Below are 12795 nucleotides of genomic sequence, written 5' to 3'. Positions count from 1 at the left end.
CTTCAATTATAAATTTGAATCAAATCTTAGCTTAGATTTTCTTCAATTATAAACTTGAATCAAATCTTATTTTAGATTTTCCTAAAATAAATAAATCTTCTTTCATACTCTCTAAAATCAAATATATTGTTCTCGTAAAATACTTTTGTTATTACAAAAACTGTAAGTATAAAATCAACTTGGTTCCAACAAATACCACTCTTCTCACAGTCGCGCGCAGCCAATGGTGGATACTTCTCTTAATGTAAAATATGCGGTTGACATTTTCAGGAACTAAATTTGCTAACAAGGTGATAACTCCCGGGGATCCGAATGAAATTGATGATCCATACATCTCGGTTAAAGTGTGCTTACAATTTGCTTTATGAGAATCCTTTAGGCGCGGAAGGGGAATAGGAAGCTATCTGGAAGTTGAAAGACTCGCACCGTATGGTCGACCACAAACGAATTCTCTCCAACTATCCTAGAAGTATATGGGGGAAGGCATTTCCCCCACTTGTCCTTTTTATGGCAATGAAGATGAAATTGTGATCCATGTGCTTTAAGACTGCAATTATGCTAGACAACTATAGACTAAATTTGTTCCTTCGAATGTTATAACTCATTTTTGCTATTTTGTTTGCAAGGACTGGATTTTCTACTACCTCCACAACAATTATAATTGGACCCTTAACACTAGATGGAAAAAAACTTTCATGACAACTTGTTGGCACTTGTGGTTGTGGCAAAATAAAGAAGTCTTTGAGGAAGGATTCCAATGTCTAATTAACCCTAACTATGTTATCCTCAGATTTCACGAGTAAGATTGAACATAGCTTATCTACTCTTGGACGAAACGTCCCTACAATAAGGCGACTATCTTCATTGGCTAGAAAAGACAAAATGGTGGGTGGATTAAGCTCAACTGCAATGGAGCTTGCAAAGATAATGGTGATATTGCGAGGTGTGGAGGCTTTCTTTGAGACTCAAATGGTAGATGGCTCAGGGGTTTTAGTTGCAAGATTGGCACTTGTTATGCTCTGCATGCTAAGATTTGGAGCATGTATTTGGGTCTTGTTTTAGCTTGAAGAGAAGGTTTATGTCATCCCGTTGTGGAAAATGACTCAAAGGCTTTAGTTGCAAGATTGACACTTGTTATGCTCTGCATGCTAAGATTTGGGGCATGTATTTGGGTATTGTTTTAGCTTGAAGAAAAGATTTATCTCACCTCGTTGTGGAAAATGACTCGAGATTTTTGTTGACATGATCAATAATAACTGCAACAGCAAAATGCATATCCCTCGTCTGATTAGGCGTATTCAAGATTTCTAACATAAGAATTGGCATACTCAAATAGTTTACACCTGTCGTGAAAAGCAACATGAATGCAAATTGACTTACTAATTACAGTTTGACTTCTAATACTTGGAATCTTATTGAGTTTGAGTCCCCTCCTTTTGAGATGCAAAGACTCATTTTTTATGATATATCTGGTGCTTGCATGCCTAGAACTGTGTGTTTTGTAACATCCATATATGAGGTTAGCTACGTTTTTTGTTTGTTTTACTTGACAAATAAATAAATTATACGTATTTCTTTTTATATTTTAACCGGTACATGAAACAAATCTAGTTAGATTTATGATGGGCTAGTAATTATTACCAGTATGACTTTGAATTTACAAGATGTAAGCGACATTACTTTGATCAAAACAATTACCCATTAGGTTAGCAACTCAAGGAACAATTTACAATGAGAAATAAACAAATCACTCCTTTTATGTGGAACTGATGACAGGTTAATTGAGTAAGAATATGATACATAGGCCAATTATCTTATAAGTATTGAAATATAAATAGATACAAAGAACAAAAAAATTGAATTAAAAACTCAAGAGAGAGAACCATACTAAAATAGAGAGTAGCTAAAGTACTTTGGGGTTGTGGTTGCAATAACGGTTAATAGTGAGTAGGGGTGGGTCAGGCCAGGCTAGACTTTGAAAGGCCTGAGTCTGGCATACGATTAATTTTTTAGGCTTAAGCCTGGCCTACGGCCTATCATAGGCTTTTTTTCCGGCCTGACCTGACATTTTTAAAAGTCTGGTCTGGCCTGTAAACCTATTTAAAAGCCTTATTCACATTAAAACATTTAAATGTTCTACTCATACCACATGATGATCTCCACATACCAATATCAATGTACATATATCTATATATATTAAACAAAAAATAATTTTTCTAACAAAATAATTTAAAAAAAAATCTGAAACAAACATCCTTTAAACCCTAAAAAATAATTTTTGATTTCAAAGAATAGATTTTTTTTTTAAACAAACGCACCCAATATTACCTCTCAAACAAATATGGAACGACTACTGAGTGATTGACTAATTGAATGACTACCGAATATGGAACAACTACCAAATATGGAACGACTACCAAATATAATAATAAAAAATAACAATAATAAATAATAAAATATATATAGGCCGACCTGTCAGACCTAATAGGTTTTTCTATAAGCCTGAGTCTGACCTATTTAAATAAATAGGCTTTAAAAATAGCCTATTTCCATTCCTATTAGTGAGTAACATATAATGATTTTATTTATTTATCAAAGAACGCTTTACGAGACGAGTAATTACACATTTCAACTGAAGAGGATGAAAACACAATAAATGAGGGTTTGAATTGTGTTTTTTCATTTGTGAAAGATACTTCGAATTCCTTACATAAAATTATTCTTTATCAAAGCATTCAACTTACTTTTATAAAACATGTTTAAATAGAGTAAGGTTGAATCATAAAGAACTAAGATGAGAGAAAAGGAAAAATAAAAAGGAAACACAAATATTTTTATATTAGTTCACAATAGAATGTTGCTATATCTAGTCCTCTTCTTACAGAGAGATTTTGCCTCAATACAGTTGATGACTTAATCTAATATTTCAATTAATGGCATACAAGTATTCTTTACTCTGTCTCTTTAGGCTTTGAGTATTTTTCTCTAGCCTCTTTAGGCTGTTGTTGTCAACACCTTCTTCAACTTTCTGGCAGTCTGCCGTTGAGGTTCATAAGAATCGTTGTAATTTTTTATGTACCTCTTATGGGTGAGAGAATTGTTGCCACTACCAGACTTATTTACATCAATTCTAATAACTCTCTATCGAGATGATATTTCATTCATACTTTTCTTTTGATGTGTTCTTGCCTTTTTCAGAACTTCTTCTTAACACTTTGTCTTTTTCATTCTCACTTTATCCCATGTATAATGGACTGAGTAAGTTCTGCTTAAATAGAGAGAAGAAGTGTCCGTTTAGAAAATTACCATAAAAAATCTTCAATTACCATTTAAGGCAAATTAGTCTTTAATATGTATTTATATATCTTCGTGAATGATTTTGCGTATCTTGAAATGAGGACAGGGAAATAAATGATACTATGATTAGAGCATGTCTTCAAGATGTTCAGACAAATAGCATATTCATGATTGTTCATCAGAGGATACACAAATGTTTTGTCTTCTTTGGAGCGTTGACTTTCACCAGATGATTGTAGCTAAAACCACTTTTGCACTAACATTAACCATTCTATGGTAGATTTAATTTGGTAATTTAGGATGAGAAAATAGTACTTTATATAAACATATTTTTTATGGAAAACCTAAGTCTATTGAAAATCGGGGTTTTATGAAATCTTAAATTAGAAAATTGATTTATTTACTATTTTGTTTGTTGAATTGTCAGTTGTTATGTTTGTTTGAATATGTATTCTTGAAAGATTGTTTTATTATGTGTTCTTGAATGATTGTTGCTATTGTATATTTAAATAAAATATTATATTTTAAATATGATTTTGTAAAGATGATTGTGAAAGGTGAATTATTTTTATTGTATGTGATTGAGATAAGCTTATCCTCCATATGGATGTGTCTTGTACCCCACAGTTAATTGCACGGATGATTTATATGTTCCATATATAGGGTCTTATACCCCATACGAGATGAGTTTTAACCTCCATATGAATGGATCTTGTACCCCATGTTAGATGAGTTGGGGCTCAATACAATGAGATAATACTCACTTCGCAGAAGTAATACATCTCCATATAACAATAGGACACCATTGATTTATTTTCTACAGAATAAATGTGAATGAGTTTATATATTTTTGAAAGTAATTATTTATTCTAGAAATTATTTATATTTATAAAGTATTTTTGGAAGAACGCAGGTGTCATGGTCGATTTTTTCGGTTACCGCGTCGACTGAGAACAATACTTGTGTTTAAAATTTGATGCATTATTCATTGGGATTTAACATCTCATTAAAATATTATTTTGATAGATTGAAACCGTTGAGAACGTCGAGAACTGAGAAGTCCTACCTCATTTGAGAAGAATAATTTTGTTATATTTAAGTTAGTAGATTAAGAATAAGTAGATATAATATTTACGTCGTATTATTTTTTTTGGGATTACTTATTAAATATACAGTTTTGAATATTTTAATTAAGTTTAAATATGTTTTTTATCTTTGCAATTATATCTTTTGTAATTTTGATTCTTGTAAATTTTTATGCTTAGTTCTTATTTCTGTAAATATAATTTTATTTTAAAACATAATTTTTTGAACCTAAAAATAAACCTCAAATATAATTAAATTGTAACATTTTTAATTTAAAGTTAACCTCCAAATTTTTCAATCTTCTTCCCTAGAAAACCTAAAATTAACAACTAAATGAGCCAACCGTTCTTCGTGTTATTGAAATGGACACTGATATCATGTGGCCTAAATCGGATTTGATAAAAAAAATAAATTCCAATTATCGTATTTGGTTTAACAACCAATTTGAATTTGTTTAGGCTATTTTGGAGGATGATACTTGGGATACTGACAAGAATTCTTGCCAAGACAATGCCTTTTTTTAATTGGGTTCTTTATCTGTTAGGAGCAATTAGATTTGGATCTAGTTGTCTTTTTCCTTTTCCCTATACAGATGCACATTACCTAAGAGGACATAAGAACTTTTTCACTAAAATTAATTAACAACAAAAATTAACCCCAAATAATCTTGTTGCAATACAAGTTAATGTACTTAGAGTTGAGGCAACTAGTGGAGAACCTCCACAACTTTAAGATGCAGGAATTTTAGAGAAGAATAGGGAAATATTTAGAGGTTCATTTTAGATTATAAAAAATTATAATTTAATTATATTACGAAGCTTATTTTTAGATTAAAATAATTATGTTTTAATTACATTTAAATTTGATGGTGTTACAGTTTTTGTAACAGAAGTTAGATGACTATTTTAAAATGAAACTATATTTATCAAGATGTAAATCAAATAAAAAAATTTATGATAACAAAAATAAAAGAATGTTATAATTGCAAGAGTCAAAAATATTTTTAAACATTATAATTATTAAAGAATTTTCATTTGTAAGAATTTATTTAAAGATTTTACAATATCATTTCTTTTCAGATAATTAATTATTTATTATCAGAACCTTGTTTTTTTTTTTTTTTTTATATATATAAATATGAAATTTGTTCTTGTGTTACACTCACGTAACTAGATATTACTAATCTTGTTTCTTAGTTTCCGTATGTTTTCTCCTTGGACCTCTTTATAAAAAAATGTCACTTTTACTTTTGATAAAAATAAACTAGTCACCTTTAAGATGATTTTTGTAATTTTAGAATTTGGCGTCAGAAATTGATATTATAATCACAAGTGATTATAAATGTATAAATAATATCAACTATTGATTTGATTATAAAATATTACTTACTTTATTTTTTAAGGTAAAGATAATTTTAAATGAATCAAAACCATAATTTAAATACATTTAAGAATTGTTATAGTATTATTTACTCTTGTTTAGGGGAAGCATTGTTATTTTGTCTTTTTAAATTATTATGATTATTATTATTATTATTATTATTATTATTATTATTATTATTATTATTATTATTATTATTATTATTATTATTATTATTATTCGGAGGATAAAAAGGTCAACCCGACCCAAAAAAACACTTGGATTTTATATCATCCTTTTCCATCTCCAAAGATAACGAGATAAACCTCTAAAACATTTATGCTACAAAACAAAACCACCATTTGCACAGTTACTTCATTGCATCCTCATCACACTCTATGGCTTCTCTACTCTCACTACCCAATTTCCTTTCCCTAACAACCCAACCACCAAAATCAAGTTACCGGACTTACACCACAAAATTTAACAACTTCAAACCCAAAACGACACTGTTGTTGCAACCTTCTTCTCTCGCAGTCGGAATTTCAACGACACGCCGTTTTAGGAGACACTTTGCGGTTGCTGAACAAGCCACGGTGACTTCTCCTAAAGAGGCTGATAGAAAGCTCTACATTGGTAACATTCCTCGTACTGTTACTAATGATGAACTTGCACAGATTGTTCAAGAACATGGTTCTGTTGAGAAAGCCGAGGTATTTTTTTTTTCTTCTTTAAATTTTGTGTTATTAGTGTGTCTGGTTTATAGTGGCGAAAATTGATTTTAATTGAATTTATTTTGTAAAACTGATTTTTGGTAAAAATGGGTTTTAAACGTGATTTATGTTTGTGTAAATAGCAGAATTTAGATTGTATAAGCATTAATGTAAGAGATATAGAATTTAGTACATGTGATGTGAAATATTGAATTTTGAAACTTCGCCCGATTCAAATTCGTTATAATGTGAAACTGCTCAGTGGAATGACTAAAGTTTTTGTTGATAACATGAACTGAACAATTCAATGTAGGATTTATGATAACCTAGGGATTCTAGTTGATAAGGGCATTGTTTATATTCTTCTAAAGTAGCTAAGCAACTTCAACTTTCTTTGTATGCTTTATCATTTTATATACCACAAATATTGAGTCATCAAGTGCACTGTTCACTTTTCCTTATGCTTGGTTCATAGGTTATGTATGATAAGTACTCTAAAAGGAGCCGTCGCTTTGCATTTGTTACAATGAAAACCATTGAGGATGCAAATGCAGTAGTTGAGAAACTCAATGGCACTGTAAGTTTCATTTCCGAATTTACAAAAGTACATTAAAAGATTGCTAATGTTCATTCAACAATTTAGGTTTCTTAAAGGACTCATGAACTTCATGTTTTCATGACAGCAAATCGGAGGGCGTGAGATTAAAGTGAATATAACTGAAAAACCTTTAACAACAGTAGATTTGTCACTCCAAGCTGAGGAATCCACATTTGTTGACAGTCCCTACAAGGTATATGTGGGAAATCTGGCTAAAACAGTAACATCTGATAGCCTTAAAAATTTATTCTCTGAGAAAGGAAAAGCTCTTGGTGCTAAGGTTTCACGGGTTCCTGGGACCTCAAAATCCAGCGGTTTTGGTTTTGTTACATTTTCATCAGATGAGGATGTAGAAGCTGCTATCTCATCTTTCAACAATGCTGTAAGTTCTTTACTGCTCCTCTTGTTAATTTGCAAACTAACTGAGACATCCTGATTTACTTCAAATACCCATTAGATAACATGAAGTAGAAAGTTACTTCTCCAAACCTTGCTCGTAGATAATGCTGCTGCTGATTTTATAATATCTTTTTTATTATGTATCTAAGTTTATCCCTGGGAACTTTGTCATGGCGCATCAATAATTTTGGATATATTTTATTAAGTCATAAATGAAATTGGCAAAACCACAATAGCATGCTTATTTTCTAAGTATGTAAGCAATTTGGTCCTTAAAATTGTTGGACCATATTAATTTTATCCTCCTCAACATCAATATTTTAAAATGATCCCTGAAGTATTTTTTATCCCTGAACTTAAAAAATGTTAATCTGGCTTGTCTCTCCATCTGGATCTATTATCAAACATATGTTTGGAAAGCGATATTATGAGGTTAAACGTAGATACAAGCACACTACAAATGCTTCTATGACGTTATTCGTTTAGTTTAAAATGCATCTCCGAAATTACCAACTTAATGATATTACAGCCCCTGCAAAAGTGCAAATACCAATAGAGGGATAAATCTAATTAACATTTTGCAATTCCAGTGATTATTTTAGAATATTGATCATGTGGTGTCTAAGTTGACATGACATAGTTCTACAATTTTAGGAACTAAATTAGGTATTTACTTTTATTTTCCGTTATCACAAGTTCCCTCCTAAACATCACATTCGTGGACCAAATGATTCAATAGCTGCTCTCATCCCTCTTTGTCAATTTAGTAATGCTAATGTATAATTTTCTTCAAGTTTTCTCAGATTTATCTTGGTATCTGTCATGAATTACGATACTAGTTTCCCATCTCCAAATATGTTAACATGCTTCGATATATCTGTTCAATGGGATGGAATTTGTAGATTGAAAATAATGTGTGATTTGATGACTGATTAGTTTGCTTCTACATACAATGCTGACACTGATTTTTCCATTTGCCTCATGACCTGTTATAACTGCAGCTGTTAGAAGGGCAAAAAATCCGTGTGAATAAGGCGTAGAGATATAGCAATATTGCAGAGCATGTGTGAACTAAGTATACTTTTGTGAAGCCAAAACAAGCAAATTGATTTGTCCCTTTTACATAATAAACCTAATCATTTTCAGCTGATAGAGTTCCAAGGAGATTCATGAGATTAGCTTGGTGCTTGATGCAGCACCTCAGGTCTCTCTTCTGTAGTCCAGAATGATTTTTAGACCTCACTACTTTCTTCATGATAATATTGCATATTTTTTACCAGAATCATTGTGTCTAGTGTTGATAAGGTATGCATGTATTTGATTCCATTTTTTTGGGTATGAATTTGTAACCCATGTGAACATTCACTTATGCACTTTCAAATGTTGGAGTTTTTATTTTATGCAATAGTTTGTCATTGCATTTGTGTATGATTCATCAATTTTAACCAAGTATTCCCCTTATTTAGATAAGTATAATATCAACTTATCATGCTGGAAATCACATTTTTTTTCACATCGTCGGTAAGGGAAGATGAAGAAAATTTTCCTGGCTTGATCAATCTTCCATTAAACAGTTGAGCATTCTGACTTAATCACAATTGGGCCATTGAGAAGGGGAGAGAAGTGAGAATAATGCTGCACAGGAATCCAATTTTTGCACTCTTAATAGTGTCTGTTAACACTTGTTGCATGAAAAATGACTAAGTACAATGCTACCGAATTATTATTTCCTTCCATTATATTGTCTCTGCCAACTTACCCATTTACATATTAATGTCTGTCCTACCATCTTGATTACTAGCACTAAGTTGTTCCTGAGCAAATGAACAAGATAAATTTTGTATGTTTGGAGTAAACAATTGTTACTGCTATGAAAAATGTTGGCAAGGGCAATTCAATGTAAGATGTATTGCTATTGGTCTGGGGTGGATCTACGTTACTTTGGAGGTATATTATATTATATTATAATTATAATATGAAATATTAGTTGCTTCAAAATATATTATATATGAGTATTACTCTAATAAGGTAAAATTTCTATATCCGTTATTGTTTTTTATGTAACAATGTAAAGCTTCCTTTTCCATCTTCTAGTTCCTTTTTCTTGGGTTCTATAATCTATTGGTCTTTCTGCCTTCGTTCCGACATTACAAATCTCCCTTTCTATCCTTCCCAGTTAACTTTTCCTTTAATCCTTATCAATATGATATATTAAATCAAACTCTCAAATCATTTAATCACATTTTTATATCATTAGACACTAATTACACTATATCATTCAATAATTTATTCATATATTATTTTTTATTCTACTATTTATTTGTCTATATATCTAATATATAATATGACTAAAAAATGAAAAATATAATTTCTATTACAAACTTAATTTTATTGACCGTTACTTTTTTAATTCATTACATAAAAAAGTCACAATATTTTAATTATATTTTAATAATTAAAATATAGCAACTATTAAATTACTATAAAATATATAAAAATATAATCAGCATATCTTAAAAATAAATAATAAAACTTATGCACAAATAATCCAGGAATTAAAATAAAATAAAAAATATTGAAAAAACTAAACTAATTTACAATAACAAGACTTCGCGAAAAACGAAAACAACATAAAATAGTTTTATAAAAATAAAAACATTACAATATACATTAAATATTTTCAAAGTAATATATAGTTTATGTATATTTTATTCTTATTATAAGTGCTCAAGTACATATTTTATTTTTCCAATGAAGGATAAATTAGAACATTGTTTCATTTGACAACACAAACAATTAAAATCAAGTAATCATATCTTATTATTCTCAACATTATTATTTTTGTAATCCTAAAATATTTTACTTTGAATTTGTTCATTATAAACAATAAAAATATTTTTGAAAGAAACATGTGGCATACCACCTCTAGTGAAGAAATAGTTATTCAAAGTTTAAGTAGAAATGAGACATAACATATAAGATAAAAAGAAATAATCGTACATTTATTTAGTCAAAAATTTAAAAAGGAAATAATAATACATTCAAAATAAAAATAATAATCATATAAAAACCAATGTTTACAAAGATATATATAATTAAATGCTTACAAAATATATATTCTTTTTTTTATAAGAAGAAAGTATTCTAGTTATAATGATTGAATGTTTAAATCAAAATAAAATGTATACAAACAATCACTCATCTTTTTTTTAATTATATTTTTTAGAGGGAAAATCACTCATATTTATTATAATTTTTTTAATTTTCATTCAATTTATTATAGATTGCAAGGAGAAGTGAAGAAATAAGTGAAATTTATTTTATGTAAAGAACCTGAAAGTCAAGTGGTGTAATCATGGTCCATCCTGATCAAGAAAATAAAACTAACTCAAGCTCCCGCAAGAATTATTGTCTGGCCCATTCCAGCCGTAATGGCAGAACGAGAAAAAAAAAAAAATGAATCTGCCACTCCAAGGCAACAAAGATTATTGTTTGGTAGTAAAAGTCATTTTTAACTGTTTTTCTTATGTGAAATTTTAATGATTTCTTGTAATTAAAGCTCATGAAGGCACCTAGGGCTACTGTAAGACCCTTAATTTTTAAATCCCAAATTATACTATTTAAGGGTATTTTGTGTTGAATTTCTTAGGCTTCTAGCCCAGTTTTTGGTATTTAGTGAGTTAAATGCCAAAAATATATTTTTGGAAATTGGATTAAAATTATTTGTTGGAGAATAATTTATTTGCGTTACGAAGAATTTAATACCAGACAATTTTGTTAAAAATATCCCTAGTTGCAAAAACTTTTATCTGTCAATTGAGTTGCGACGAGAGTAGATATTTTTATCAAATGGTCTGAGAAGTTATGGGTGAAATGGTAATTTTGATAAATATCTAGATATTTGGATATTTGTTAAGTTATAATTAATATATATAAATACATATATATGTTTGGAAGGAAAAGAAAAAAATAAAGGAAAAGGAAAATAGAAAGAAAGGAAAGAGAAAAGGGAGAAAAGGAAATAGAAAGGAAATAGAATAGAAGAAAGGAAAAAGAAAACAAAGGAAAGAAAACGTTCCTCTCCCAGCTGCCTCGCGTGCGAAACTTCTTCTTTCTCCAACCTTCAACTTTTTCCTCTATTTTAAAGCTTTCTAAGTAAATCTAGCAAAGCCATTTGCTCGGTAGTTTCCTCCCGGCTTCATTCTTCCTCTTTGATTCGAAAACGAAGAAAAACGGTATTAGAGATTTTCAAACCGTCAAACACAAACCCCCCCACTTTTCTTCTAGATCTAAGCTTCGTTACGAGAAGAGAGCGAAGATTTTATCGGAATTACTCGTGGTACCCTAATCGCTCGTTAAAGCTAACGTTAAGGTAAGGGCTCCTTCCAAACTTTTACTTTGCATTTAGGGACTTATCTGTGGTTGTGTGGAAAAGAAATTTGCTAGGGTTGAAGTGTTGATTTGGGGAAAATGAATTTAATGCTTTTATGGGTAAAATTTTAGAGTTGGGTTTTGGTGATATTGATGAGTGTTTCGTGGAAAATGAATTTAATTGATTTATGTGTGGTTTTGAGGAAATGAAATTTGATGTGTTTGAGTGGTGGGTTGTGATAATTTTGTGGTTGTCGTGTTTGACGTGTTCATAATTAATATTTATAAATTTTGAGATGTGTTTGTGTGGATTTTGTGGAAAAATGAATTGATGTGATTTGGTGTGAATTGTGGATTGAATTTGAAAATTAGTTTGAGTATGTAATGTGTGGAATTTGAAAATCATTAGAGTTAAACGAGTATTAAAAATGGGGAATCTTTTAATATCTATGTTTACTTAATGATTTTCGTGAAAATTGTTAGAGTTAAATGAGTATTAAAAATGGGGAATCTTTTAATATCTATGTTTACTTAATGATTATCGTGAAAATTGTTAGAGTTAAATGAGTATTAAAAACAGGGAATCTTTTAATAGCTGCATTTACTCAACAATTGTCGTGGATAGAGTCAGAGTATGCTCATGCATTTCATAGTACATGGCGATCGGATGGGCCATGGTGATAGTGGTGACCGGATGGGCCACGAGATGATTCCATGTGATTTGTTGGTTCATCTTATCCTTGCGGAGATTGTCGCGTCGGGTAAGGTCTGCGATAGAATGCACGTGTTTAGTAAATCGTGCTGACCCGTGATAGGTAGCACGTCGGTAATTTAGTACTTCGGCCTGTGATAGGCAGTACAATTATGATTTACGGCCCTTCGAGGAGGGTTTTGGTTTGGAATTCCGAGTCCATGCATATTGGCATATACGCATTGCATTAGGGTGCTTGGCACACGAGTCGTGTTTGATTC

At 30.3% G+C, this 12795-nt stretch overlaps 1 protein-coding gene across 1 annotated transcript; it reads left to right on the top strand.

The window, feature by feature from the left end:
* The first annotated feature begins 6027 nt into the window (after positions 1 to 6027).
* On the top strand, positions 6028 to 8872 carry LOC101513680 (small ribosomal subunit protein cS22). The gene is made up of 4 exons (XM_004515479.4): positions 6028 to 6455; positions 6931 to 7032; positions 7139 to 7435; positions 8454 to 8872. Exons 1-4 carry the CDS (start codon positions 6141 to 6143, stop codon positions 8490 to 8492), a joined length of 753 nt encoding a protein of 250 aa, XP_004515536.1. The 5' UTR covers positions 6028 to 6140; the 3' UTR covers positions 8493 to 8872.
* Positions 8873 to 12795: the final 3923 nt, after the last annotated feature.

This window comes from Cicer arietinum, chromosome 5 (assembly GCF_000331145.2).
Source record: "Cicer arietinum cultivar CDC Frontier isolate Library 1 chromosome 5, Cicar.CDCFrontier_v2.0, whole genome shotgun sequence".
NCBI lineage: Eukaryota > Viridiplantae > Streptophyta > Magnoliopsida > Fabales > Fabaceae > Cicer > Cicer arietinum.
Note: the sequence above shows the minus strand (reverse complement) of the source record. Positions and strands in the feature narration are given on the sequence as shown.